This window comes from Somniosus microcephalus, chromosome 17 (assembly GCF_052327205.1).
Source record: "Somniosus microcephalus isolate GS21.2 chromosome 17, FLI_Smic_1.0, whole genome shotgun sequence".
Taxonomy (NCBI): domain Eukaryota; kingdom Metazoa; phylum Chordata; class Chondrichthyes; order Squaliformes; family Somniosidae; genus Somniosus; species Somniosus microcephalus.
Genome location: NC_141003.1, coordinates 18747412 through 18759608, shown reverse-complemented (window position 1 = coordinate 18759608; position 12197 = coordinate 18747412). Strand labels below are relative to the sequence as shown.

Sequence of the window (12197 nt, the reverse complement as noted above, 5' to 3'; positions counted from 1 at the left end):
AGTGGGGGGGGAGGAGTTAGGGGAGTGGGGGGGAGGAGTTAGGGGAGTGGAGGGGGGGAGGAGTTAGGGGAGTGGGGGGGGGAGGAGTTAGGGGAGTGGGGGGGAGGAGTTAGGGGAGTGGGGGGGAGGAGTTAGGGGAGTGGGGGGGAGGAGTTAGGGGAGTGGGGGGGGAGGAGTTAGGGGAGTGGGGGGGGAGGAGTTAGGGGAGTGGGGGGGGAGGAGTTAGGGGAGTGGGGGGGGAGGAGTTAGGGGAGTGGGGGGGGAGGAGTTAGGGGAGTGGGGGGGAGGAGTTAGGGGAGTGGAGGGGGGGAGGAGTTAGGGGAGTGGGGGGGGGAGTTAGGGGAGTGGGGGGGAGGAGTTAGGGGAGTGGGGGGGAGGAGTTAGGGGAGTGGGGGGGAGGAGTTAGGGGAGTGGGGGGGAGGAGTTAGGGGAGTGGAGGGGGGGAGGAGTTAGGGGAGTGGAGGGGGGAGGAGTTAGGGGAGTGGGGGGGGGAGGAGTTAGGGGAGTGGGGGGGGAGGAGTTAGGGGAGTGGGGGGGGAGGAGTTAGGGGAGTGGGGGGGGAGGAGTTAGGGGAGTGGGGGGGGAGGAGTTAGGGGAGTGGGGGGGAGGAGTTAGGGGAGTGGGGGGGAGGAGTTAGGGGAGTGGAGGGGGGGAGGAGTTAGGGGAGTGGGGGGGGGAGGAGTTAGGGGAGTGGGGGGGAGGAGTTAGGGGAGTGGGGGGGAGGAGTTAGGGGAGTGGGGGGGAGGAGTTAGGGGAGTGGGGGGGAGGAGTTAGGGGAGTGGGGGGGGAGGAGTTAGGGGAGTGGAGGGGGGGAGGAGTTAGGGGAGTGGAGGGGAGGAGTTAGGGGAGTGGGGGGGGAGGAGTTAGGGGAGTGGGTTAGGGGAGTGGGGGGGGGGGTTAGGGGAGTGGGGGGGGAGGAGTTAGGGGAGTGGGGGGGAGGAGTTAGGGGAGTGGGGGGGGGAGTAGGGAGTAGGGAGTGGGGGGAGGAGTTAGGGGAGTGGGGGGGGAGGAGTTAGGGGAGTGGGGGGGGAGGAGTTAGGGGAGTGGGGGGGAGGAGTTAGGGGAGTGGAGGGGGGGAGGAGTTAGGGGAGTGGGGGGGGGAGTTAGGGGAGTGGGGGGGAGGAGTTAGGGGAGTGGGGGGAGGAGTTAGGGGAGTGGGGGGGAGGAGTTAGGGGAGTGGGGGGGAGGAGTTAGGGGAGTGGAGGGGGGGAGGAGTTAGGGGAGTGGAGGGGGGAGGAGTTAGGGGAGTGGAGGGGGGGGAGGAGTTAGGGGAGTGGAGGGGGGGAGGAGTTAGGGGAGTGGAGGGGGGAGGAGTTAGGGGAGTGGAGGGGGGGAGGAGTTAGGGGAGTGGAGGGGGGGGAGGAGTTAGGGGAGTGGAGGGGGGAGGAGTTAGGGGAGTGGAGGGGGAGGAGTTAGGGGAGTGGAGGGGAGGAGTTAGGGGAGTGGAGGGGGGGAGGAGTTAGGGGGGGGGAGGAGTTAGGGGAGTGGAGGGGGGGAGGAGTTAGTGGAGTGGAGGGGGGGGAGGAGTTAGGGGAGTGGAGGGGGGGGGAGGAGTTAGGGGAGTGGAGGGGGGGGAGGAGTTAGGGGAGTGGAGGGGGGGGAGGAGTTAGGGGAGTGGAGGGGGGGGAGGAGTTAGGGGAGTGGAGGGGGGGGAGGAGTTAGGGGAGTGGAGGGGGGGAGGAGTTAGGGGAGTGGGGGGGAGGAGTTAGGGGAGTGGGGGGGGAGGAGTTAGGGGAGTGGGGGGGGGAGGAGTTAGGGGAGTGGGGGGGGAGGAGTTAGGGGAGTGGGGGGGGAGGAGTTAGGGGAGTGGGGGGGGAGGAGTTAGGGGAGTGGGGGGGGAGGAGTTAGGGGAGTGGGGGGGGAGGAGTTAGGGGAGTGGGGGGGGAGGAGTTAGGGGAGTGGGGGGGCGAGGAGTTAGGGGAGTGGGGGGGGAGGAGTTAGGGGAGTGGGGGGGGAGGAGTTAGGGGAGTGGGGGGGGGAGGAGTTAGGGGAGTGGGGGGGGGAGGAGTTAGGGGAGTGGGGGGGGAGGAGTTAGGGGATTGGGGGGGGGAGGAGTTGGGGGAGGGGGTGCGGGAGGAGTTGGGGGAGGGGGTGCGGGAGGAGTTGGGGGAGGGGGTGCGGGAGGAGTTGGGGGAGGGGGTGCGGGAGGAGTTGGGGGAGGGGGTGCGGGAGGAGTTGGGGGAGGGGGTGCGGGAGGAGTTGGGGGAGGGGGAGCGGAGGGGGTGCGGGAGGAGTGGGAGGGGAGGGGGGTTTGGGTTGGAGGGGTGGATCAATTATACAACAACAACATATTGAATTTATACAGCACCTTTAACGTAGTAAAACGCCCCAAGGTGCTGCACAGGAGTTTTTCAAGACAAAAAATTTGACACCGATCCACATAAAGATAAATTAGGGCAGGTGACCAAAAGCTTGGTCAAAGAGGCAGGTTTTAAGGAGCGCCTTAAAGGAGGAAAGAGGGGTGGAGAGGCGGAGAGGTTTTGGGAGGGAATTCCAGAGCTTTGGGCCTAGGCAACAGAGTAGAACCTAGTCGGCACCTCCTTGAATACAATCTTCATATTTGCATAACGAACATTTACCACCTTTCACTAACCAAGGAAGTAAATGGAGCTCACCTACAGTATTAATCAGCAGCCAAGAGAGATGGCAAGCTAGGGATGGGTTTCTTGATTTGTTAATATCATAGAAAATTATCTTGTGATGATAATTGCACTTTTGGCTGCCTCAATGTTCAGTGCTGATACTACAGTACTTTACAGCAGTACTGCCCGGTGGAAAATGCTGGCCAGCCTCTTGTGGCTACAGCAAAACCAGTTCAGCCACATTCATCAATTAAAGTAGAAAACGCCTTGAATACACTCACTTCATATTTGCTGAACAAGCATTTACCACCATTCATTAACCAAGGAAGTAAAGCACTCAACGATCAGAAAAAAGCTCTTGCACTCTGCTGCTTGTCTTACCATTTTACCAACAAAGACATTTATTATTTACTAATCAGAAATGCAGTTAGCCGCATCTGTGTTTCTAATTGGTCACATGTATTGCCTAACGTATGGGACCACACTGCTTTCCAGGCACTTCAATATTGCTATAAGATTGCAGAATTAAAGTTGGTGATTTAAGATGAAAGATGTGGTACAGGTAGACTATCCTTTATCCGAAAACCTCGGGACCAGCCGTGTTTCGGTTTTCGGAAAATTTCGGATTTCAGAAGGTATTTTATAAGACTGGGAAATTTGTCGGCGGGGGTCCATCGGGGGTGGGGGTCGGCGGGGGTGGGGGTCGTGCGCACGACTTACGCTGAACGAAAATAGAGGGTTTCGGTTTTCGGAAGTTGGGATAAAAGGTAGTCTACCTGTATAACCTTTCAGTCAAACTTGTCTCAGTGGATTTCAGTCTTTCGGACTCCCACTTCCATAAGTTATTAATCGGTTTCAATGCATCACTTTTTATAGTAGAATGAGAAAATAACATTTAAAGTTCTGTATTGTGTGAAAATGTGTACTTCAAGAAGTTTTGTATGAATACCAGAACACCGTTTTAAATATAACTGACATTGTAGCATCTTGGTGCGTAAGGAGACTTTGCTTAGAAACCTCTGTCTTGTTTTTATTTATCAAATAGTATATGGGTGTCAACCGACAATGATGAGATTGAACTGATGGCAAAAAAGTTTGGAGCGCAGGTGCACCGTAGGAGCAAGGAAGTGTCTCAAGACTCGTCGAGTTCCCTGGACACCATTTTGGAATTCCTAAAATGCCACAAAGGTACAGTAGGTCAAAATAGCACCAGCTTACTCTAAAATAAAAGGGGGTGATGCTGCAAATGCACAGCCAGCCATACAACACGTGGAAAGCTAAGGCAGTTCGTAATGTCTTGGCTGCCTACCCTTTGTCGGAACGGAAGCCTGAGGGATGAGTAACATAGAATGTAAAGCACAGAAATGGTCTTTGCCGGCGTTTATGCTGCACACGAGCCTCCCAGCACTGTTCTCTCTAAGGTGTGCGCACACTGATCCCCGAGCTCGCGCACAGCTAATTTGAAATGCCGCCGCGCAGAGAACTGAACAGTTGTTGGGGAGTGGCCCAATACACAATGGCCCCGGGAACCCAGACAGGCTCCTTTTGTGTGTCTTGCGACCTCCAAGCCGATCGGCATTGCAGCTCGTGAAGTGTGTGTTCCGATGGTTGATGGGTTGCTGTGTAACGCCAAGAGGGGTTTGGTTTTCTCCCTTGACCATTGACCTTTCAGCGGGCTCCCCCCCTGGTGCTCTGATGCTTCGCCTTTTTCAGCTTTCAGCGCCGGCTCGTGGGATACCAGTGTGGCACATGCGCAGCACCCAGTTGGGCCACGCTTTTGGCAGCTCCGTGCAGAAGTCAGGGGATCCGTTGTTGTAGGTGGGGGCGGGGGGGGGGGCAAAGATCAAGAGGGAATTGGAGAGAGGTTGGGGCGCACGGGGTGTGGGAGAGAGACTGGGGGAGATGGAGGACTCGGTCCAGACGCGTGTAGTCCGTTCCCGGGGACTGAGCGGCGGCGGCCGCACTTTGGAACAACACAGGTGGAGTCGCAGAACATGTACAATGGCCGCTGGAAGGAGGCTAAAGCAAACAAGTTGTAGGCTCCTAGTGAAACAAAAATGATAATTAGAAAAAAAAAATTCTAAATTGTTTAAAGCCGGAAAAAAATACGGGAAAGAGATGTTGAATGTCCTGCGGTCAGTTCCAGTTAAATTTTGCCAGGTGTTGTCCCCTTTTTGAAAGAGCCGAATAGGGTTGTTTAAATCATGTTATGAGAGGGGGGAAAGGTTTGTTCCTCTGTTTGTACCTCAGAGTCTGAGAGACACAGGGAGCGGGCAGCAGAAAAAGAGGAACAACTTCTCCAGAACTGATCCCAACTCATTGCCAAGGCTGGGGATCGATAACCTCACCGCCTTCTTAGGAAGTTTAACCACTTTATTCACTTCTTATTTGAGCTGCGTTTAGAATTTTTTATTTGTTGTATGTTTAAACATAGAAATATAGAAGATAGGAGCAGGAGAAGGCCATTCGGCCCCTCGAGCCTGCTCCGCCATTTAATGAGATCATGGCTGATCATCCAAATTCAGTACCCGGTCCCTGCCTTCTCCCCATATCCCTTGATCCCCTTAGCCTTCAGAAATATATCTAACTCCTTCTTGAATATATTTAATGAATTGGCCTCAACTGCTTTCTGTGGTAGAGAATTCCACAGGTTCACCACTCTCTCTGGGTGAAGAAGTTCCTCCTCATCTCAGTCCTAAATGGCTTACCCCTTATCCTTAGACTGTGACCCCTGGCTCTGGACTCCCCGCCATCCGGAACATCCTTCCTGCATCTAGTCTGTCTAATCCTTTTTAGAATTTTATAAGTTTCAATGAGATCCCCTCTCATTCTTCTAAACTCTAGCGAATACAAGCCCAATCGACCCAATCTCTCTTCCTATGTCATTCCTGCCATCCCAGGTATCAGTCTGGTGAATCTTCGCTGCACTCCCTCCATGGCAAGAACATCCTTCCTCAGATAAGGCGACCAAAACTGCACACAATAGTCAAGGTGTGGTCTCGCCAAGGCCCTGTACAACTGCAGCAAGACATCCTTGCTCCTGTACTCGAATCCTCTCGCTATGAAGGCCAACATACCATTTGCCTTCTTAACCGCCTGCTGCACCTGCATGTTTACCTTCAGCGACTGGTGCACAAGGACACCCAGGTCTCGTTGCACTTCCCCTTTTCCTAATCTATTGCCGTTCTGATAATTTGCCGCCTTGTTTTTGCCACCAAAGTGGATAACCTCGCACTTATCCACATTATACTGCATCTGCCCAATCACCCAACCTGTCCAAATCATACTGGAGTTTCTCTGCATCCTCCTCACAGCACACACGCTCACCCAGCTTAGACCCGTTTATTCCAACTCTTTGCTTCCTGTCTGCCAACTAGTTCTCTATCCAAGTCGGTACCTTACCCCCAATCCCATGTGCTTTAACTTTGCACGCTAATCTCTTATGCGGGATCTTATCGAAAGCCTTCTGAAAGTCCAAATACACCACATCCACTGGTTCTCCCTGATCTATTCTACCAGTTGCATCCTCAAAAAATTCTAATAGATTAGTCGAGCATAATTTGCCTTTTGTAAATCCATGTTGACTTTGTCCGATCCTGTCACTGTTTTCCAAGTGCTCTGCTATTACATCTTTTATAATGGACTCTAGCATTTTCCCCACTACCGATGTCAGGCTTACCGGTCTATAATTCCCCGTTTTCTCTCTACCACCTTTTTTGAATAGTGGGGTTACATTAGCTACCCTCCAATCCATGGGAACTGTTCCAGAGTCTATAGAATTTTGGAAGATGACCAGCAATGCATCTATTTCTAGGGCCACTTCCTTAAGTACCCTAGGTACTTAACGACTGCATTGAAGAGGGTAAGAAACTTGGAGCAACTTCTTAAAATAATTTAAAGATTTTTAATGAACTTTTCACAAAAAAATGAGTGTTTAAAAACACTTTTTTCCCTCCTAAGTTTCGAATATGATTTTGGAAGAAAGAGAAACAAAAATCAATTTTCCCCTCATCTAAACAAGTTTCAACCAGGTCTTTTAAAGAGGGTCTGAAATGCTTAAAACATTTTAAAATTGAAATTTCTCTATTTTATTTTGAATGATCGACTGAAGTGAGTAGCTTTACACAAACATGCAACCATGCTGTTGGGGCGGGGGGGGGGGGAGGATTTGTAAAAGTTACATATTTAAAAAAAAAAAATATCATTAAGACGTTTAGGAAGAGAACCAAAAAAGGCAAAAAACACAAACCATTTTATTTTGTCTGTCGTTTTATTGTCCTAACAAGTCCCAGGAATAATGTAAATATAGATTTCCTCTTAAACGTTTAGTGGAGTTTTAATAGAAATGTGAGTTATATAATGATGTATAAAATTTGCAGGAAACTACTTTTTAGAAGAAACTACTATTTATTGAGAAAGACACAGAAAATACATAGATTAAACTGATGGTGTACAATTTTGATTTGGTATAAATGTTTGAAATAGGAGATTAAAAATTGAGTGCAATTAAGTTTGTTTCCCACTATTTAATTGGGAAGTACCTAAAATAATTCAGCACTTTTCATGATAAGAGCAGGGATTAATATTGTGGTGAATGTTTGAGAAAAACATTAGAAGTGAAATATGTAAATTAACATCTCTCCATCAATATATTTGTAAACATTTCCAAGTCAGTCTGATTGGTTCTCCTGTCCAGGAAGATAGTTGAATATTTATTTCTGTTAAATCATAGCTTTTTCTGCTTTTTTGTATTTAATTAATTGACGCAAATTGTGTATGTATTTTTCTGCACTTGTGAATGAGTGCTGCATTTCTGACATGTCACATGGGGGAGTGCTGGTTGCAGAAGATAACATTTATTAACGGAAGTAATTGAAGTTGGGAATGCAGATACCCGTTTTTGTTCAATTCTTTTTAATACTGTGAACTAAAGAACTGCAGCACTTTTCTTTGTTGCATTGTGATTACTTATGTGGACGCCCAGCACGTCAGTGCCATAGGAAAGCCGCTGCTCCTGCTGCTTGTGCAGCCATTGCTATCGTGACCTGAGGGATGAGCTAAGATGTTGAAAACTTTAAAATTAATACATACCGCACAGATAGATATGCCTTTTTCAGCTCACCTTGGGCTTTTGGATTGTTTGTCGATGCACAACCGTATAACTGAGTGATGTTTCTGAAGTGTTAATGCAATATTATGCAGTTCTTTGATATCCCAGTCATTTCTGACAAGTGACAATTTTTTATTAAATAGAGTTTGTACATGATGAACTAAAAGCTTTAAATTAATTCTACTGTAAACAAACTTGCAGAATGGGCATGTAAATAACAAATGAATTTCCATATTGATAAATGTGAGCTGGTGCATTTTGGTAGGAATAAGGAGGCTGCCTACTCCTTGGAAAATAAGAGACTAAATGGAGTAGAGGTGCAAATGGACCTAGGGGTATAGATTCACAAATCATTAAAAGTAGCAATGCAGGTTTAAAAAAACCATAAGTGCAAATAAAGCACTGGGGCTCATTTCTAGAGGAGTAGAATTCAAAAGCAGAAGTTATGTTAATTAAACTTTTATAAGACCTTGTCTGATTGTCTCATGATTTGAGACGGTGGGGTGGCAATATGGCATTACTGTATATATGCTTTTAAGTGGTTGCTGTTGTTAAAGTTTGTTGTTTTTTAAAATTTGTTCACTGACAAAAAGGTCACACTCAAAGGAGTTTGTGGCCCGCTCAGTACGAAAAAAATGAGGGAACATTTCCACCCCGCCCCCCCTTCATCTAGTCCTATCAGTATAACCTATTCCTTTCTCCCTCCTGTTTATCTCGCTCCCACTTAAATGCAACAATGCTATTTGCCTCGACTACTCCTTGTGGCAGCATGTTCCACATTTTAACCACTCTCTGGGTAAAGATGTTTCTCCTGAATTCCCTGTTTGATTTATGGCCCCTAGTTCGGGTCTCCCCCACAAGTGGAAACATCTTCTCTACGTCTACCCTATCGAACCCCTTCATAATCTTGAAGACCTTTATCGGGTGACCCCTCAGTCTTCTCTTTTCTAGAGAAAAGAGCCCCAGCCTGTTCAATCTTTCCTGATAGGTATAACCTCTCAGTTTTGATATCATTCTAGTAAATCATTTTTGCACCTTCTCCAGTGTTTCTATATCCTTTTTATAATACGTCTACATCTTGGTACGATTGAGGATAAAATAGAGGGGAAGGGAGAACAGATCCACCAGTGCCAGAAAAGATGTGTTAAATGACCTAGAAATGGCTTAATAGAAAATAGTTAAGTCTTCTCTATTTATTTAAGCAATTTGCAGGTTATTTAACACATGAGCTACCTCTGATTGGTATATCTTGGTTCTCTCCACTTCCCTGCTTGCAATCCTCATTCCTTCACGCGCTTTATAAACCATAACCGTTCTTGTATTCCTTTCCATGACAGAAATTGATGTGGTGGGTCATATACAGTGCACTTCTCCCTGTCTCCATCCACACCATCTTGGGGATGCGGTGAAGATGATCAAGGAAGAGAAGTATGACTCTGTCTTTTCTGTTGTAAGACGCCATCATTTTCGCTGGAAGGAGGTGAACAAAGGTAGACCATGTGTACAATTTAATATTAGTTTTTGAATAAAATATGGACGTTGTAGCCTAGTTTTTCTAATCCATGTTATTTTAGTGCTGGTCTTAACCCTCTTAAAATAAATTGGATTAAATAAGGGAGATTGGAGAATCTAGGCTTGTTAGTTAAAATTGGAGATGAAAGATTTCTGATAACTGTGTGATCGCTGAAGTATGATTCTAAATGGCCATTCATCTATATTCTAATGAAAGTGTACATTTTATGAAGCCATTGTATATGTTGATTGCATGGTGCTGTGGGAGTCGTGCACCAGTGCCTCCCAGGTATCTCCGCTTGACTGCACTTACACTGGGAACCATTGTGGGTCAGGGGATTGAGGCAACTTGTTTGGTTGGCTTGAACTTCAGTGCTTTTGAAGTAAATTAATAAAAGTGCTGAAACTGCACTTGAGGAACTTTTAAAGGGGCTACATATGGAGGCCTCCGCGGCTTGGGTCTGGTTGTGGGGGGTTCAGCGGAGGATTTGTTGAAGTTTCCTCTGCTGTAGTTTGGGGAAAGCTGTATTATTTAAAATAAATACTCAGCCTCCCACTGTTGCTTCCTCTGCTGTGACCTTACATCGACCCCACCCGCTATTGCTATTATCGCTGGCATCCCACAACCCTTTTTCCCCCCTCCCACAAAAACCACACCCACACCTTGTCATCGCTATCCTAGTGCTACTGCACCCAAGCTCCAACATCCCAACAGTCCCATCACCCCCACCACAGTGCTCCCATATTCCTGGGACCTTCCTCCTATTTCCTCTATGCCCCAGGGCTATTTCTCCCCCAATTCCCTCCCCCCTCAGTGCTGCCATACCCCAGCAGCCCTCTGGGTCCTATCAGAGCCGCGGATCCCGAAAGCTGCCCCTCCAAGTGCTCTGTACCCTCCCACAAACCTACCCCTTGGTTTTCCCAGGCCTGGCGACCCAACCTTCAGTTCCCGACCACCATCCCCCTGTTGCCAACCATTCTCCTCACTCCTGCAACATGCATTCTAAACGTGGCCATCTTCCCCGTACTGAGGTTTTAATACAAATAAAACGAGCATAGTGAAATGAACTATTAATAGTAATCAATTGTAGTTTTTGTGCAAAAATGTATATAATCATGGAATTGATTAGTAATTGTGCGCTCACATTCTAACAGTACGCTAACTAAAGGCAGCTTGTTGGTACCATCAATGAGCAGTCCTGACGTGTATGTTTTTCCATGATCCTTCGACCATTTTTCCACGGAGCTTTTAGGAAAAAGTTAAATCAAGCGTAGGTCCCTTGCAGTCAGAATCAGGGGAATTTATAATATGGAACAAAGAAATGGCAGACAAATTAAATACATACCTTGGTTCTGTCTTCACAAAGGAGGACACAAATAACCTTCCAGAGATGGCGGGGAACATAAGGTCTAATGAGAGGGAGGAATTGAATGAAATCAGTATTTGTAGGGAAATGGTGTTAGGGAAATTGATGGCATTGAAGGCCGATTAAATCCCCAGGGCCTGATAATCTACATCCTAGGGTACTTAAGGAAGTGGCCCTAGAAATAGTAGATGCATTGCTGGTCATCTTCCAAATTTCTATAGACTCTGGAATAGTTCCCATGGATTGGAGGGTAGCTAATGTAACCCCACTATTTAAAAAAGGTGGTAGAGAGAAAACGGGGAATTATAGACCGGTAAGCCTGACATCGGCATTGGGGAAAAATGCTAGAGTCCATTATAAAAGATGTAATAATAGAGCACTTGGAAAACAGTGACAGGATCGGACAAAGTTAACATGGATTTACAAAAGGTAAATCATGCTTGACTAATCTGGAATTTTTTGAGGATGTAACTGGTAGAATAGATAAGGGAGAACCAATGGATGTGGTGTATTTGGACTTTCAGAAGGCTTTCGATAAGGTCCCGCATAAGAGATTGGCGTGCAAAGTTAAAGCACATGGGATTGGGGGTAAGGTACTGACTTGGATAGAGAACTGATTGGCAGACAGGAAGCAAAGAGTTGGAATAAACGGGTCTTTTTCCGAGTGGCAGGCAGTGACTAGTGGGGTACTGCAGGGATCGGTGCTAGGACCCCAGCTATTCACGATATATATTAATGATCTAGACGAGAGAACTAGATGTAATATCTCCAAGTTTGCAGATGACACAAAGCTGGGTGGGCGTGTGTGCTGTGAGGAGGATGCAGAGAAACTCCAGTATGATTTGGACAGGTTGGGTGATTGGGCAGATACATGGCAGATGCAGTATAATGTGGATAAATGCAAGGTTATCCACTTTGGTGGCAAAAACAGGAAGACAGATTATTATCTGAACGGCAATAGATTGGGAAAAGGGGAAGTGCAACGAGACCTGGGTGTCCTTGTGCACCAGTCGCTGAAGGTAAGCATGCAGGTGCAGCAGGCGGTTAAGAAGGCAAATGGTATTTTGGCCTTCATAGCGAGAGGATTCGAGTACAGGAGCAAGGATGTCTTGCTGCAGTTGTACAGGGCCTTGGTGAGACCACACCTTGAGTACTGTGTGCAGTTTTGGTCGCCTTATCTGAGGAAGGACGTTCTTGCCATGGAGAGAGTGCAGCGAAGATTTACCAGACTGATACCTGGGATGGCAGGAATGACGTATGAAGAGAGATTGGGTCGATTGGGCTTGTATTCGCTAGAATTTAGAAGAATGAGAGGGGATCTCATTGAAACTTATAAAATTCTAACAGGACTAGACAGACTAGATGCAGGAAGGATGTTCCCGATGGCAGGGGAGTCCAGAACCAGGGGTCACAGTCTAAAGATAAGGGGTAAACCATTTAGGACAGAGATGAGGAGGAATTTCTTCACCCAGAGAGTGGTGAACCTGTGGAATTCTCTACCACAGAAGGCATTTGAGGCCAACTTATTAAATATATTCAAGAAGGAGTTAGATATATTTCTTAAGGCTAAAGGGATCAAGGGATATGGGGAGAAAGCAGGGACAGGGTACTGAATTTGGATAATCA

At 47.7% G+C, this 12197-nt stretch overlaps 1 protein-coding gene across 5 annotated transcripts in view; it reads left to right on the top strand.

Moving 5' to 3' along the window:
• The window catches only part of LOC147105545 (N-acylneuraminate cytidylyltransferase-like), a 64752-nt gene that overhangs the window by 13924 nt on the left and 38631 nt on the right, over positions 1 to 12197 (top strand). For 4 of the 5 annotated variants that reach the window (XM_086010008.1, XM_086010010.1, XM_086010007.1 and 1 more), the window contains exons 2-3: positions 3628 to 3770; positions 9030 to 9182. In XM_086010008.1, the coding sequence (XP_085866134.1) occupies positions 3628 to 3770; positions 9030 to 9182 (296 nt within the window). The remainder of the gene's footprint in view (positions 1 to 3627; positions 3771 to 9029; positions 9183 to 12197) is intronic. The other variant, XM_086010009.1, reaches the window with a different exon arrangement.